This window comes from Dendrobates tinctorius, unplaced genomic scaffold (assembly GCF_039654945.1).
Source record: "Dendrobates tinctorius isolate UK_male_01 unplaced genomic scaffold, ASM3965494v1 ptg000254l, whole genome shotgun sequence".
Taxonomy (NCBI): Eukaryota; Metazoa; Chordata; class Amphibia; order Anura; family Dendrobatidae; genus Dendrobates; species Dendrobates tinctorius.
In genome coordinates this window covers 5,435,270-5,449,657 of record NW_027361921.1, presented here as the reverse complement: position 1 = coordinate 5,449,657, position 14,388 = coordinate 5,435,270, and the positions used below count along the sequence as shown (strand labels likewise).

At 43.3% G+C, this 14,388-nt stretch overlaps 1 protein-coding gene across 1 annotated transcript in view; it reads left to right on the top strand.

Annotated features, from left to right (window-relative positions):
• ANKAR (ankyrin and armadillo repeat containing) overlaps positions 1-14,388 on the top strand; it is a 623,401-nt gene that overhangs the window by 340,404 nt on the left and 268,609 nt on the right. The window contains exons 14-15 of the mRNA XM_073558116.1: positions 3,838-4,079; positions 4,316-4,469. Of these exons, the coding sequence (XP_073414217.1) occupies positions 3,838-4,079; positions 4,316-4,469 (396 nt within the window). The remainder of the gene's footprint in view (positions 1-3,837; positions 4,080-4,315; positions 4,470-14,388) is intronic.

Genomic DNA, 14,388 nt, shown 5'->3' with positions numbered 1-14,388 from the left:
TTCTAAGCCATATTTTGGCTCCATTTGGTGAGTACAATCTAATGTGTTAACCCTCCGTCAGGAACAATATTCGCACTAACTCGTAATGGAACAATGTGCCTTTCAAGCGCTGGCTAGAAAAATGCCTAGAATATCTAATTTTCTCAATTTCAGTGATCTAAAAGTGATCAGAGACCTTCATAGGGATGTAATAAAAGAGACTACACATTATCAGGTGCAAAACAAACCCATTTACTCAGCATAAAAGTAATAACTTTGATATACACAAATTTCAAAACTCCTGAGAAGTACACTTTCATTTGTAAGAAAATCTGCCTTATTTATATGAAATATCCACAAACCTTTCTCTATCCATTCATAAAACAAGCTAAATAAACAATTAGTAATGACTAAAAACATTACATACCAACCTTAAAAAGTGTGATGTGTTCGGGACCAATGAGCCTGAGAAGCCAGCACAGCTATATCTTCCTTCCTGAAGCTCTGCAGACCAACTGTGGTATCAGGTTTCACACAGCAGCTAGAGCCAGGAGACTATCTAGAGGGAGGGGGTTTCCTGAAAATCTGGTGAGAAGGGAGAAATGAAAGTAGAAGAGCTGCGCCTGTCAGATCCATTGTTCCTGACGGAGGGTTAAACTGTCTGAATTCCGGATAAGACCCTATTTGCGCTATTTCTGCCAACAGTCTCTATTAAATGTTTTAACTCAGGAAGAGTTCAGAAATCAATATTTTGTGGAATAACCATTTGTGATATCCATTTCCCCCATATATGGGTGACGTTATAGCTATTCACACCTAGGATAGTGGGCTCCTGCCACTGCAGGGTCCATCTACACCCACTAATTCTCTGTTCCCCTGATGAATCCCCCTCATTGGGGAATAAACGCATTCGGAAGATTACTTTTTGATACTCACATTATGGGATGTCAGTAGCAGATCATATTTTGGTACTGTCCTTGAAAGGACAGGAGCAATGCAGGGGCACGAAAGGGAGAGATACAATTCCCCCCCCCCTTTCTTCAATCATATATCTTTCAAGGCTTCTGTCATGTGGAATCTGGCTACTAATAGAACTCAATGGATGGGTGAGATCAAGCCATTCTTTTAATGAGCACTGGTTATGCACAAGCACTTTATTTATATTTGTGTTGGTTTACATATTCATGTCCAAGGTTGGAATACCTTTTATGATGAACCAATAAAGGTTATGTTTTATAAGTTATATCAGGAGTCTCTCCAAGCTGTATTGCTGTAAGCGCAACACCCAATTTTGAGCGTAAGGCCCTCATGGAGTCTGTTTCTGACAGTTTGAGCAGACCCATGGATGTTAGTGGCCTGCTGGAGATCATTTTTCAGGGCTCTGGCACTGCTCCTCCTGTTCCTCCTTGCACAAAGGAGGAGGTAGCGGTCCAGCTGCTGGGTTGTTGTCCTACTGCAGTCCCCTCCACGTCTCCTGGTGTACTGGACTGTCTCCTGGTATCTGCTCTATGCTCTGGACACTGTACTGACAGACACAGCTACCCTTCTTGTCACATCTAGCATTGATGTGCCAACCTGGATGAGCTGTACAACCTGAGCAACTTCTGTGGGTTGTAGACACTGCCTCATGGTATTGTACAGTACCTCTAGGGGTGAGAGCAATGACAAAATGTTAAAGTGACCAAAACAACAGCAAAAAAGTATTAGAACAGAGAAATGGTCTGTGGTCAGCCCCTGCAGAACCATATCCATATAGGATAATGGGCTAATTGCCCATCATTTCTACCTGTTGTCTATTCCATTTGCACAGCAACAGGAGAAATTGATTCACAATTTGTGATCCTTCATAACTGGACACATTGATTTCACAGAAGTGTGATTGACTTGGAGTTACATTGTGTTGTTTAACCCCTTCCCGATATGTGCTATACATGTACGGCGCATGTCGTTTCTTTCCCTTTGATGTGGGCTCAGTGGTGAGCCCACATCTTTCCCAGCACATGCCAGCTGATTTGAACAGCTGACATGTGCCCCTAAGCCGTGGGTGAAATCACAATCCCCCCGCAGCTGTTAACCTGTTAAATGCTGCATTCAATCTTTGTCACTAATCTCGCCCACCGGCGCCCGTGTCACATGACCTTTGGTCACCGATAGAGTGGCATGACAACCTGGGGTCTGTAGTAGACCCCTATGGTTGTCATTGCCGGATAGCTGTTAGCACCGCCCAGGGATCGGCGCTAATAGCAAGTGAGCATTTCTGCTACACATAGCAGGGCTGCAGCACACGCAATCAGATGATCGCAGCTTCTAGTCTCCCATGTAGACTGAAGCAAGTGTAAAGTAAAAAATTAAAAAAGAAAAATATTAGAAAAATATAAAAATGAAAGTTTAATTCACCCTACATTTGCCCCATTCAAAATAAAACAATTAAAAAATATAAAAAGTACACATATTTGGCATCGCCGCGCTGCGTTTAGAATCACCCAATCAGTATATAAAAAGAATTCATTTGATCAGTAAACAGCGTAACAAGAAAGAAAACAAAATGCCAGAATTACGTTTTTTTGGTTGCTGCAACAATAGCGGGCGATTGTAACATCTTGTCTACACCAAAATGGTATCAATAAAAATGTCAGCTTGGCCCGCAAAAAATAAGCCCTCACCCATCCTCAGATCCTGAAAAATGGAGACGCCATGGGTCTCGGAAAATTACACCTTTTTTTTTTTTTTTTTTTTTACAGACTGTGTATTTTCTTTCCACCACTTTACGAAAAAAGAACCTAGAGATGTTTGCTATCTGCAAACTCATAATGACCAGGAGAATCATAATGGGTGAGAAAAAAATTGCATGCTATACAACGCGGACCATCAGTATAACATCCAATTTTTATGAATATATCAAAATTCTATAGCGTAAATTGTCCTGGAAAAGATTAAAAGCTGCTGAATAGCAAAACCTATCTCTCTTCTCCTCCATACATTTTCCTACCACACACATCCCAGTGCTTTTTATACTTTTTTTTTTACTTTTTTGTCACCACATTTCCACCGTTTTATTTGATAATCACGCCGTTCCTCTTCTCCCCGCTTTCTCATTTTGAAACACCCCGCTAAGTGTTCTTGTGTCCCTTGGTGCCCATTCTAGGCTTTTTAAAGTTCTTATGTAATGTGTCTTGTAATTTTTTTTTATTTTGTTATTAAAAAAGGAGCCAGTCTAGTGCAAAAATGCTTTGAAAAGTAAAAACCTTATCTATACCTGCAAAGTTTCTTTAAGCCAGCGCTATACAGTATATGTATACCACTGTTTATCCATTTTTGCAAAAGTCTCCTGGGGGAGTTTTTCCCCAGTCAATGGGCATCATCAGCTGGCATTTCTGCAGTCTCTGACATCTGCATTTAAACAGTGTGATCACCAGTGCACTCATTCACCAGTTCCCATTAGTCCCCCTTGACACAATTCCGGGGAGCCATTGGGTTGACAAGGCCACGACTGGTCTGCTGAAGGCCTCCACGGCTTCCATCTTTCTCCTCCTGTGAAACTCAGCCCGTGGCTCTATATCATAGGAGAAAATAATATTCACAATAGACTGCAGTTACCAAATTTTCAATATAATAAAATTGATCTTTTTTTTATCAAGACGACAAATTTAGACACAATCAAGAAAAAGGTTATTTTACATATAACAAATGGGCGTTTATTAATATCTGTATACATTGTACTGGGCATACTGTAGAGCCCACTTACTATATTTTGTTTCCAAAAGGTTATATAATATTTCCTCCTAAATGCTCTATCCATTATACAGCTATTCATATTTCATGTTAATTATTATTCCTGTTTATGTTCCCCCCTAAAAGATGGTCTTGTTGGCGCATCAACAGCTGCCATTGCCGAGCTTGCTCGAGGAAACAGAGTTAACCAGGATGCTATTGCAAATCAAAATGCAATCTCTTTCCTTATCCATATCATTCGAGTAAAGAAACTTAATATCCAAGTGAAAGCAGCTATAGCCATAGAAGCCCTTGCCGATCATAATGCTGTGGTACAAAAAGAGTTTCTGGAAAGATCTGCATCAACATACATATTAAAACTTCTTAAGGCAAGTGTGTTTTGTTGGTTACTATACAGTGGGATTGGTAAGTATTCAGACCCTTTTACATTAATGAGAAAAAAAATGAACTTTTTTGACTTTACCAAATGGCTGCAATGAAACAAAGAGTGGAAAATTTAAAGGGGTCTGAATACTTTCCGTAACCACTGTAAAGTGTTTTTTGGAGTTTTGCAGATACTTATGAGTATGATAATACTGGAATCTTTTGTAAAACTACTTTTCAGGTGTTTCAGTTGGATATCAGAGAACAAGGCAGCACAACTCTTTGGGTGCTAGCAGGTCAAACTTGGAAACAACAGAAGGCAATGTCAGAACGCATAGGTATTAACTTAATTCTAGACATGCTCGTGTCACCTTCAGACAAGATGCAGTATGTTGGTAAGTCATGTTCTGCACTCAGAGGCTACCACAAAAATTGTCTTTACTGTTTTTTCCATGTATGCTGCCCTCTACATTCTTTAAAGTTACAGATATAAAGAATTAAAAATGTAGACCAAATTTGGCTAGTGCAACCCATTGCATTGTCTTTTGGGAGCGTGTACTTTGCCAGCATTATGCACACATTCTTTTAAGCTAGTGTCATGGAAATCCCTGTAAAGGAGAGCTAATTTGAGTTATAATAATAATTTTTATTTCTATAGCGACAACATATGCTGCATCACTTTACAGTTTGATATACAATGACCTCCAAATCTTCCAGTGTTCGTCCAATTAAAGGCAAGAACACATACAGCCAGTGTCTGTCAGTGTACAATCCTTGTCTTTTTTCAGATCCCAAGAAACAAGTATTATATTATCATGCACAGAAGAAAGGGGAATGGCTAAGTACATTACCTCCAGAACAAGTTTGGAATATCAAAGTCGTAAATTAGGGATTCTGCTGAATTCCTTCAAACTAGTTCTATCCTGTCTCCTATTCCTTCAGTTTAAAAAAAACAACTTGACAACTTGGCACTAAGACACCTCTATGTCAGAGACAATACCCATGTTATGGAAATTTCCTGTGGGGTCTATGCCGTGGCAACAGGTAGGGTCTATTATTTTACACATCCCATCCTTCTTGGCAGTAAAGTAGTTTATTACTATTTTTCGCTGGTTAACCACTGCAATGATCTGGGCCTGTACTGCATTCGTCTTGTTTTATTATACCCATTATTTCACATATCTGGACATCTAGATTGTCAGTTGCAGGGGCGTTGCCCTCAAGCTCCAAAGTACATGTCTCCTCTTACGACCTCCCAGCCACTTCAGAGAGGATCTATACATATATAATTAAAGTATACCACTGTTGCTAATGCTAATACTCACTATACAATAACCAAAATTACTATTATATAAGGCCAAAATTATATCACTACACATTGTTTTCTACCATTACCACTACACAGTAAGTACATAATATTATAATATGACCATTACCTTTTGCATAACAAAGCATAATATAAAAGTCCAATAATGTCAATAATTCCGCCATACACCTACCACTAAATAATGACTGAGATGCATTAAGCTATTAATAAATAAAAAAAAAGGCTATTAGAGGTGTTGTCCACTACTAGGACAACCCACTGTCACGTCTCCGTCAGATTTGGGGCCTGCTGTTCCGGTCACAGCAACTAGGAGGCGCCGGACCGCCACTTCGCCGTCAGACTCGGGGACGGCTGTTCCTGCCTCGGCCACTGGGAGGTGCCGTGGTTCTATTATGTCACCGTCAGACTCAGGGCCTATGGTCCCAGCTTTAGTCACTAGGAGGCACCGGTCTGTCACGTCACCGTTGGATTCGAGGCCTGCTGTTCCGGTCACGGCCACTAGGAGGCGCCGGACCGCCACTTCACCGTCAGACTCAGGGACGGCTGTTCCTGCCTCGGCCACTGGGAGGCGCCGTGCTCCACCCGTGAGTTATGGTGGTGACAGAGAAGTGGCTCCTGCGCAGGCATCTGGTGGGCGCAGGCTCCGCCCCTCTGTCAGTCATCAGGGGGTTACTGCATCACCGTCTGGCCTGGTCCTGGGGGCGGCCCTAATGACATCACCAGTCCAGGAGCCTGTGAGGGATGACCTGATCCCTCAAATACCTTGGAACTGGTCTTGCAAGCCGCCGGATATATTCTTGGTTCTCCTGTGTGTTACTTAGTGATTGATTTCTGTTTGACTCTGACCTCAGCCTGGATTTCTGACCCCTCTTTTGCCTGACGATTCTGTACTTCTGCTACTCTCCTGGTTTGTGACCTTGGCCTGGATATTCTGACTCTGCTACTTCCTAACGATTCTGTACCTCTGCCGCCCTCCTGGTTTTTGACTCTGACCTTGGCCTGAATTTGACTCTGCTATTGCCTGCCGTTTTTGTACTTCACTCTGACGACCGTCCTGCTCTGGCCGCTGCTCATATTCAGACAGCTACCTCCTGGGCTCTGTTGTAAATCCAGATCCCTGTATAGGGGTAAAGGGTATCAGTGTTTCTCGGGGTGTTGCCTGGCTGCAGCCCAGAACCGCAGACGGACGTTACACCCTTCTTGAACCAAATGTTATACCCAGATAAAATAATAAAGCCTATGCTTGCCTCTCATTCCGGTGCCATTCCCATGTTGTCGGCACTTGCTTTCTTCAGGGCTGTGATACGGTGTTGTGTTGTGACACGTGGCGCCAGTGCCCAATCAGCACTGTCATCACTGTCTCCACCTTCGGACTAACTTAGCATGAAGATGAAGCAGGGGATCAGCCCAGACTTCCTCTTCATGTTCAGTTTGTCCGAAGGCTGAGACGGTGATGACAGTGCTGATTGTGTGCCGGCATCACATGTCACAACACAGAATCACAGGCCCGGGGAGAGTGAGCTCCGACACTGTAGGAATGGCTCCAGCATGGGAGGTAAGTGTAGGCTTTATTATTTTATTGGGGCCATACATTTGGTTTTAAAAGGGTTGTTCTAGTATTGGACAATCCCTTTAACCCTTTAAAAATTCCGGTATTATCACCATATAGTGGTAGATACCAGTCTTGCCAACCATATTATAGAGAATACAGTACAGAAATATACAGTATAAGGACTTACAGCTGATGTTATTTGTGATGGAGTTGACTACATTTTCTGTCTTTTCAATCTGGCCCAGATCGACATGACAACTTCTCCAGCTGGGACTTGTCTGCAGAGATTACAGCAAAGACACATTTGATGTCTCATATTTCCAGTACATCTATTTCTGGCCTGCACAAACTCCCCATGCTGCGTGCTCTTCTGGCGTGGAGCAGTAACCCCAATACTTCAAAAATTCTGTAATATGATTACGTCGCCTCCAATTGATTTTATAAAGACAGCTTGCTAGATAGAAGGAGTCTCTAAAAATAAGTGTCCCATAGAAAGTAATAATGCTCTCACTGTGTTACCTAGCAATAAATAATTCCTGATATGCTCCTTTGAAGGTAATAATATCCCAAATGCCCCTTTTAAGCAAAAGTGTCCCCTTTAAGTAACAATGCCCCCCCTCAAAAAAGTAATAATGGGCCTGAAACAGCGTCCCCTTTAAGTAACAACGCCCCCCCCAAAAAAAAAAAAGTAATAATGGCCCTGAAAGCCCAAGTCAAAGCAAATAATGCACCTGTCATGGTCCAGTCCGGAGTTTATTTTCTGCTGTCTTCACTCTGGACTGGTCATGTGGGGGTTAATCTCCTTTACCTCATTCTGGAGCTAGCTGGGCTATTTCAGTCCGTCCCAGCCTGCTGACCAGTGTTAGTGATAGCTCAAGCTTTCAGTTTAGAGTCTCTGACCCTTGTATCGTGGTGATCCTCCTGCTTTTCACTTGTATCGGTATTCGTCTTTGCTGCTACGTTTTCTGTCTGGCTTTTGATTCCTTGGCTTGTAGCCCGACCACGTCTTCCGCCTCACGTTTTTGGACCCCGCGCTCATGTTTGTCTTTTTGACCCTTGGCTTGGTATTTTGACTACGTGTATTGCTGCTCCTTCTGGCACGTCTGCTCCTGATCATTTCTGACTCGGTTCGTCTGACCATTATCTCATTACCCTGTGACATCTGTGCTCAGTGTTGCTACTCTTAGTGTGTAACCTCTCTTCCCTCACCAGCTCCCCCTGGTGGAGGTTTCACTACAGCATCCATTGAAAACCAATAATATGTTGAGTGTCCCTACAGGCCCGCTATATACTTTTGTGAGATACCGCTCCCTGAGTGTGTTCGGTGACACTCGCTTGACAACGGGATTAAAGCACACAGGAACAATTTCTCACAAAAACAGTCTATTTGGTTTATTAACTCCGCATAGACCGCATAACGTAAAGTCCATTTCTTTACATCCACAAACATTTCATGACCACCAGTCTGTTCATGTAGCAGATAAACCTCTCTGCTGTATATTACGAGCTCCGCTCCACATGCTGACTCCTTGTCAATCCTGGCTTTGCCAACACAGTAGCTGTCAAAGACTCTGAAGGTACACAGTCTCACCACGTGCTATTCAGGAAGTCTGTCCACTGCCAGGACCTTCCAGCACAGACCATATGACCACACCACATAATCATAATATCCTCCATAACTAAACCCACAGGTGAAGTACCTATCCCATAGGCTGATCACGTGATCGTAACATCACTGCAGGTCCTCAACCTTAGGGAAAATTCAGTCCAAATCTTTTCCTGCTGGGAGAAATATATCTTCCGTCCAGCACTACCCCTTTCACTGCACCACACTTTATTATATTCCCATAGCTCACTTTATATACAGTAATCTATTACATTCCCCACAGCACCATATATGCTGTATTATGGCCACCACAGCCCCATTTCTTCTGTATTATAGCCCCAACAGCCCCTTAGATACTGTATTATGACCCCCACAGCCCCATACAGTTAATTAAATAATTATTTGATCCCTTGCTGGTTTTGTAAGTTTTCCCACTGACAAAGACCTGCACAGTCTCTAATTTTAGAGTAGGTTAATTTTAACATTGGGATATGTTAATAGATTCACACATATAACATCTAAATTATGAGAAAACAAAAAAAGGTGTCAAACTAAAACCTTGATACTTAAAGGTATAATTACATCCAGACCATAATAGTTAAAGTTATATAACTACAAGAAAGCATAATTGCAATAGCCCACAATAAATATTGCACCAATTGGTGTTTAGGTACTACAGACAAAAAGCAGTAGAGGCAGGTGAGAAAATGCCAAAAGAGTAAATAATGCAATTGCACTAAATCCGCAGAGCCGTGTGCAATTGGCCCAGGACCACACTGCTGCAATAAAGCATCAGAGATAGCAGGTTTTAAAAATAGCTACAGTCATGGCCAAAAGTATTGACACCCCTGCAATTCTGTCAGATTATACTCAGTTTCTTCCTGAAAATGATTGCAAACACAAATTCTTTGGTATTATTATCTTCATTTAATTTGTCTTAAATGAAAAAACACAAAAAGAATTGTCCTAAAGCCAAATTGGATATAATTCCACACCAAACATAACAAAGAGGGTGGACAAAAGTATTGGCACTGTTCGAAAAATCATGTGATGCTTCTCTAATTTGTGTAATTAACAGCACCTATAACTTACCTGTGGCACCTAACAGGTGTTGGCAATAACTAAATCACACTTGCAGCCAGTTGACATGGATTAAAGTTGACTCAACCTCTGTCCTGTGTCCTTGTGTGTACCACATTGAGCACGGAGAAAAGAAAGAAGACCAATGAACTGTCTGAGGACTTGAGAAACCAAATTGTGAGGAAGCATGAGCATTCTCAAGGCTACAAGTCCATCTCCAAAGATCTGAATGTTCCTGTGTCTACCGTGCGCAGTGTCATCAAGAAGTTTAAAGCCCATGGCACTGTGGCTAACCTCCCTAGATGTGGCCGGAAAAGAAAAATTGACAAGAGATTTCAATGCAAGATTGTGCGGATGTTGGATAAAGAACCTCCACTAACATCCAAACAAGTTCAAGCTGCCCTGCAGTCCGAGGATACAACGGTGTCAACCCGTACTATCCGTCGGCATCTGAATGAAAAGGGACTGTATGGTAGGAGACCCAGGAAGACTCCACTTCTTACCCCGAGACATAAAAAAGCCAGGCTGGAGTTTGCCAAAACTTACCTTAAAAAGCCTAAAACGTTTTGGAAGAATGTTCTCTGGTCAGATGAGACAAAAGTAGAGCTTTTAGGGCAAAAGCATCAACATAGAATTTACAGGAGAAAAAAGAGGCATTCAAAGAAAAGTACACGGTCCCTACAGTCAAACATGGCGGAGGTTCCCTGATGTTTTGGGGTTGCTTTGCTGCCTCTGGCACTGGACTGCTTGACCGTGTGCATGGCATTATGAAGTCAGAAGACTACCAACAAATTTTGCAGCATAATTTAGGGCCCAGTGTGAGAAAGCTGGGTCTACCTCAGAGGTCATGGGTCTTCCAGCAGGACAATAACCCAAAACACACTTCAAAAAGCACTAGAAAATGGTTTGAGAGAAAGCACTGGAGACTTCTAAGGTGGCCAGCAATGAGTCCAGACCTGAATCCCATAGAACACCTGTGGAGAGATCTAAAAATGGCAGTTTGGAGAAGGCACCCTTCAAATATCAGGGACCTGGAGTAGTTTGCCAAAGAAGAATGGTCTAAAATTCCAGCAGAGCATTGTAAGAAACTCATTGATGGTTACCGGAAGCGGTTGGTCGCAGTTATTTTGGCTAAAGGTTGTGCAACCAAGTATTAGGCTGAGGGTGCCAATACTTTTGTCCGGCCCATTTTTGGAGTTTTGTGTGAAATGATCAATGTTTTGCTTTTTGCTTCATTCTCTTTTGTGTTTTTTCATTTAAGACAAATTAAATGAAGATAATAATACCAAAGAATTTGTGTTTGCAATCATTTTCAGGAAGAAACTGAATATTATCTGACAGAATTGCAGGGGTGTCAATACTTTTGGCCATGACTGTATGACTAGTACATAGATATGGGAACAGAACAGAGCTTAGTATATACAGTTAGGTCCATATATATTTGGGTGGCACATGTTAAGGAGCTGAAACTCCTAAACCCTTCATCCAATTTTATTGTGGATACCCTCAAATGAAAGCTGAAAGTCTGAACTTCAACTGCATCTGAATTGTTTTGTTTAAAATTCATTGTGGTAATGTCTAGAACCAAAATTAGAAAAATGTTGTCTCTGTCCAAATATATATGGAAATAACTATAAATACATACTGGTGATCCTGGATTATGCTACCCGGTACCCAGAGGCGGTACCCTAAAGAAATACCTCTGCTAAATGTATCTCTTAGGAGCTGATCCATATCTTCTCCCGAACTGGGCTGCCGAAGGAGATACTGATGGACTTAGGGACCCCCTTCATGTCGAAGGTCATGAGGGAGTTGTGCAAGACCCTGCAAATTTCCCAGCTCAGACCCTCAGTGTACCATCCCCAGACTGATCAGCTGGTGGAGAGGTTTAGCAAAAACTTTAAGGCTATGCTGAAGATAGCAGTGGCGACGTATCCCCAAATTATTGCTGGCGACGTATCCCCAAATCCTGGCCCTCCTCAACACATCCCCACACTCACTTCTAACACCCTGCCACGATCCTCTCCACATTTTGGCAGTGATGATAACCTCATACCCATTCATCCAGCACCCACTCCCCCGGTCCCCCTACCTGGAGCACTATTGAACGCACACTCTGTCTGCAATAAACTGTCATTTATCCATGACCTCTTCATGACCAACAAACTCTCCTTCCTTGGCATCATTGATACTTGGCTCAGCCCCTCTGACTCTGCCTCTCCAGCTGCACTCTCTTATGGCGGATTCCATCTCTCTCACACCCCTCGTCCCAGCAACAAAAGTGGTGGAGGAGTTGGCTTGCTGCTCTCCGATACCTGCTCCTTTACCCCAATTCCACTACCTCTCTCCGATACTCTTGCCTCACTTGAGGTGCACTCCGTCTGCATCTACTCCCCCTCCAACCTCCAGCTGGCTGTCATCTACTGCCCCCCAGAACTAGCCATTTCCACCTTTCTCGACCACTTCACCACCTGGCTGCTTCATTTCCTTTCTGATTACATCCCCTCTATCATGAGTGACTTCAACATCCCCATTGATGCTTCCACCCCAGCTGCCTCCAAACTTTTATCGCTCACTGCCTCCTTTGGCCTCACTCAATGGTCCTCTATGGCCACTCACAAAGATGGTCACATGCTGGACCTTATCTTCACCCACCTCTGTTCCCTTACCAATATCACTAACTCACCCCTCCCTCTGTCTGACCACAACCTACTGACATTCTATTCCCTCTCCTCTCCTAGTGCGCAACCCCCACTCCACAAACTCGCTCACCCTCGCAGAAGTCTCAAACGCCTCAATTTACAATTGCTCTGAGTCCCTCCTCCCACTTACAGACATAGCTTCACTTCATGACACAGATGCTGCTGCCACCTATATAACACCATAATAACAGCAGCACTTGATTCGGCCGCCCCTCTCACGCATAGCAAAACTCGTACAATCAACAGGCAGCCCTGGCTGACCAGCCTAACCAAAGAACTGAGACAGGCTTCCAGGGTTGCTGAGCGGAGATGGAAGAAATCCCCCTCTGCTGAGCACTTAACTGCATACAACCAGTCCCTCGCCAGCTTCAAGTCCACGCTCACTGCCGCAAAGCAAACTTACTTCTCATCTCTCATATCCTCCCTGTCTCACAACCCTAAGCAGCTTTTCAACACTTTCAATTCTCTACTCCGTCCCCCAGCACCTCCTCCCTCTCCTCTCATTACTGCTGAAGACTTTGTCTCTTTCTTTAAGCAGAAGATTAATACGATTAGATAAAGCTTTGGCCCACAGCCCCCAATGCCCTTCTTAGCTGTTCAGCTCTGTTCCTCCAAAACAAACTTCTCCACCATGACAGAAGTTCAGCTCTCCACCTTCCTATCAAAATCACACTTTACTACTTGCACGCTTGACCAACTTCCGCCCCACCTCATCCCTAACCTCACCACAGTCTTCATCCCTACTGTAACACACCTCTTCAACCTCTCATGTTGTGAGCTCATTTTCTGGTCTACCAGTTGGGAGTTCTCCTTCCAGGCTCCCTCTGGTGGTAACAGGAGGTAGTGAGGTTGATTTAATTAGTAGAGATCTGCCACCTGATGATGAGGATAACGATTGGATCTCTGGAATCTCAGACTGGATTTAAGGCAGCCGACACCCTATTCTGGTGCTGGTGATTCCTTCTGGCTTTTCAGGTCTTGGTTTTCAGCTCTGTTCCAGTCATCTCAAGCTAAGTGTTTCTGCTAATGTTTACACTTGATTTTGTTGGTCTATTCAGTTTTTTGTGTGGTCAGCCAGCCCCGGCTGGGGCTGTGCTGAATTTCCATTCTTATTTATCTGTATTTGCCAATTTGCTTTTTGTCCCTTATTAGATTGGCCTCTTTTTTTGCTGTCTCAGAATATTTCAGAGTGCTGATATAGTGGGAGAAGTCTAGTGACTTCAGGGTTAATTTTGCTATCAGAAGTGTTGGACATTATTTTTGTAGGGTTTTTTGGGCAGATTGCAGACAGTGTCTTTCTTTTCCTGTCCTTTCTAGTTAGTTTGGGCCCCATCGTTTGCTCAGCCTATTTTCCTGCCTGTGTTTGTGTTTTCATCTTGTTTCACCATCAATACATGTGTGGGGGCTGTCTATTCCTTTGGGGTCTGCTCTGGGGCATTTAGTTTTCCCCTTTTCTTGCTTTAGGCTTATTTAGTCCTCCGGCTGTGACGAGGCGTCTAGATTCATCGTAGGAAAGCTCCACGGAAAGCTCCTGCTGCTAGTTGTGTGGTTAGGATCAGGGGTCTACAGTCTGCATAGTTACCAACCTCGCTGGTTTTCTGTGACTTAGCTTGTTTAGTTTTCCTCCTCGGTGACCTATTCATAACACTCTCACTTACAAATGGTGTGTTCCCCTCATCCTTCAAACATGTCTCGATCATTCCCATCATCAAAAAGACCTCCCTTGGCCGATCCTCTGTGTCTAGCTATCGCCCGATATCTCTTCTCCCTTATGCCTCAAAACTACTGGAACAGCATGTCCTTCTTGAACTGTCCTCCCACCTCTCTTCCTACTCCCTCTTTAACCACTTACAGTCAGGCTTCCAACTCCTTCACTCAACTGAAACTGCCCTAACTAAAGTCACCAACGACCTACTAACCGCCAAAAGCAAGCAACACTGCTCTGTTCTCCTTCTCCTGGACCTGTCTTCTGCCTTTGACACTGTGGACCATTCCCTCCTGCTACTGATTCTCTCATCTCTTGGCATCACAGGATTGGCCTTATCCT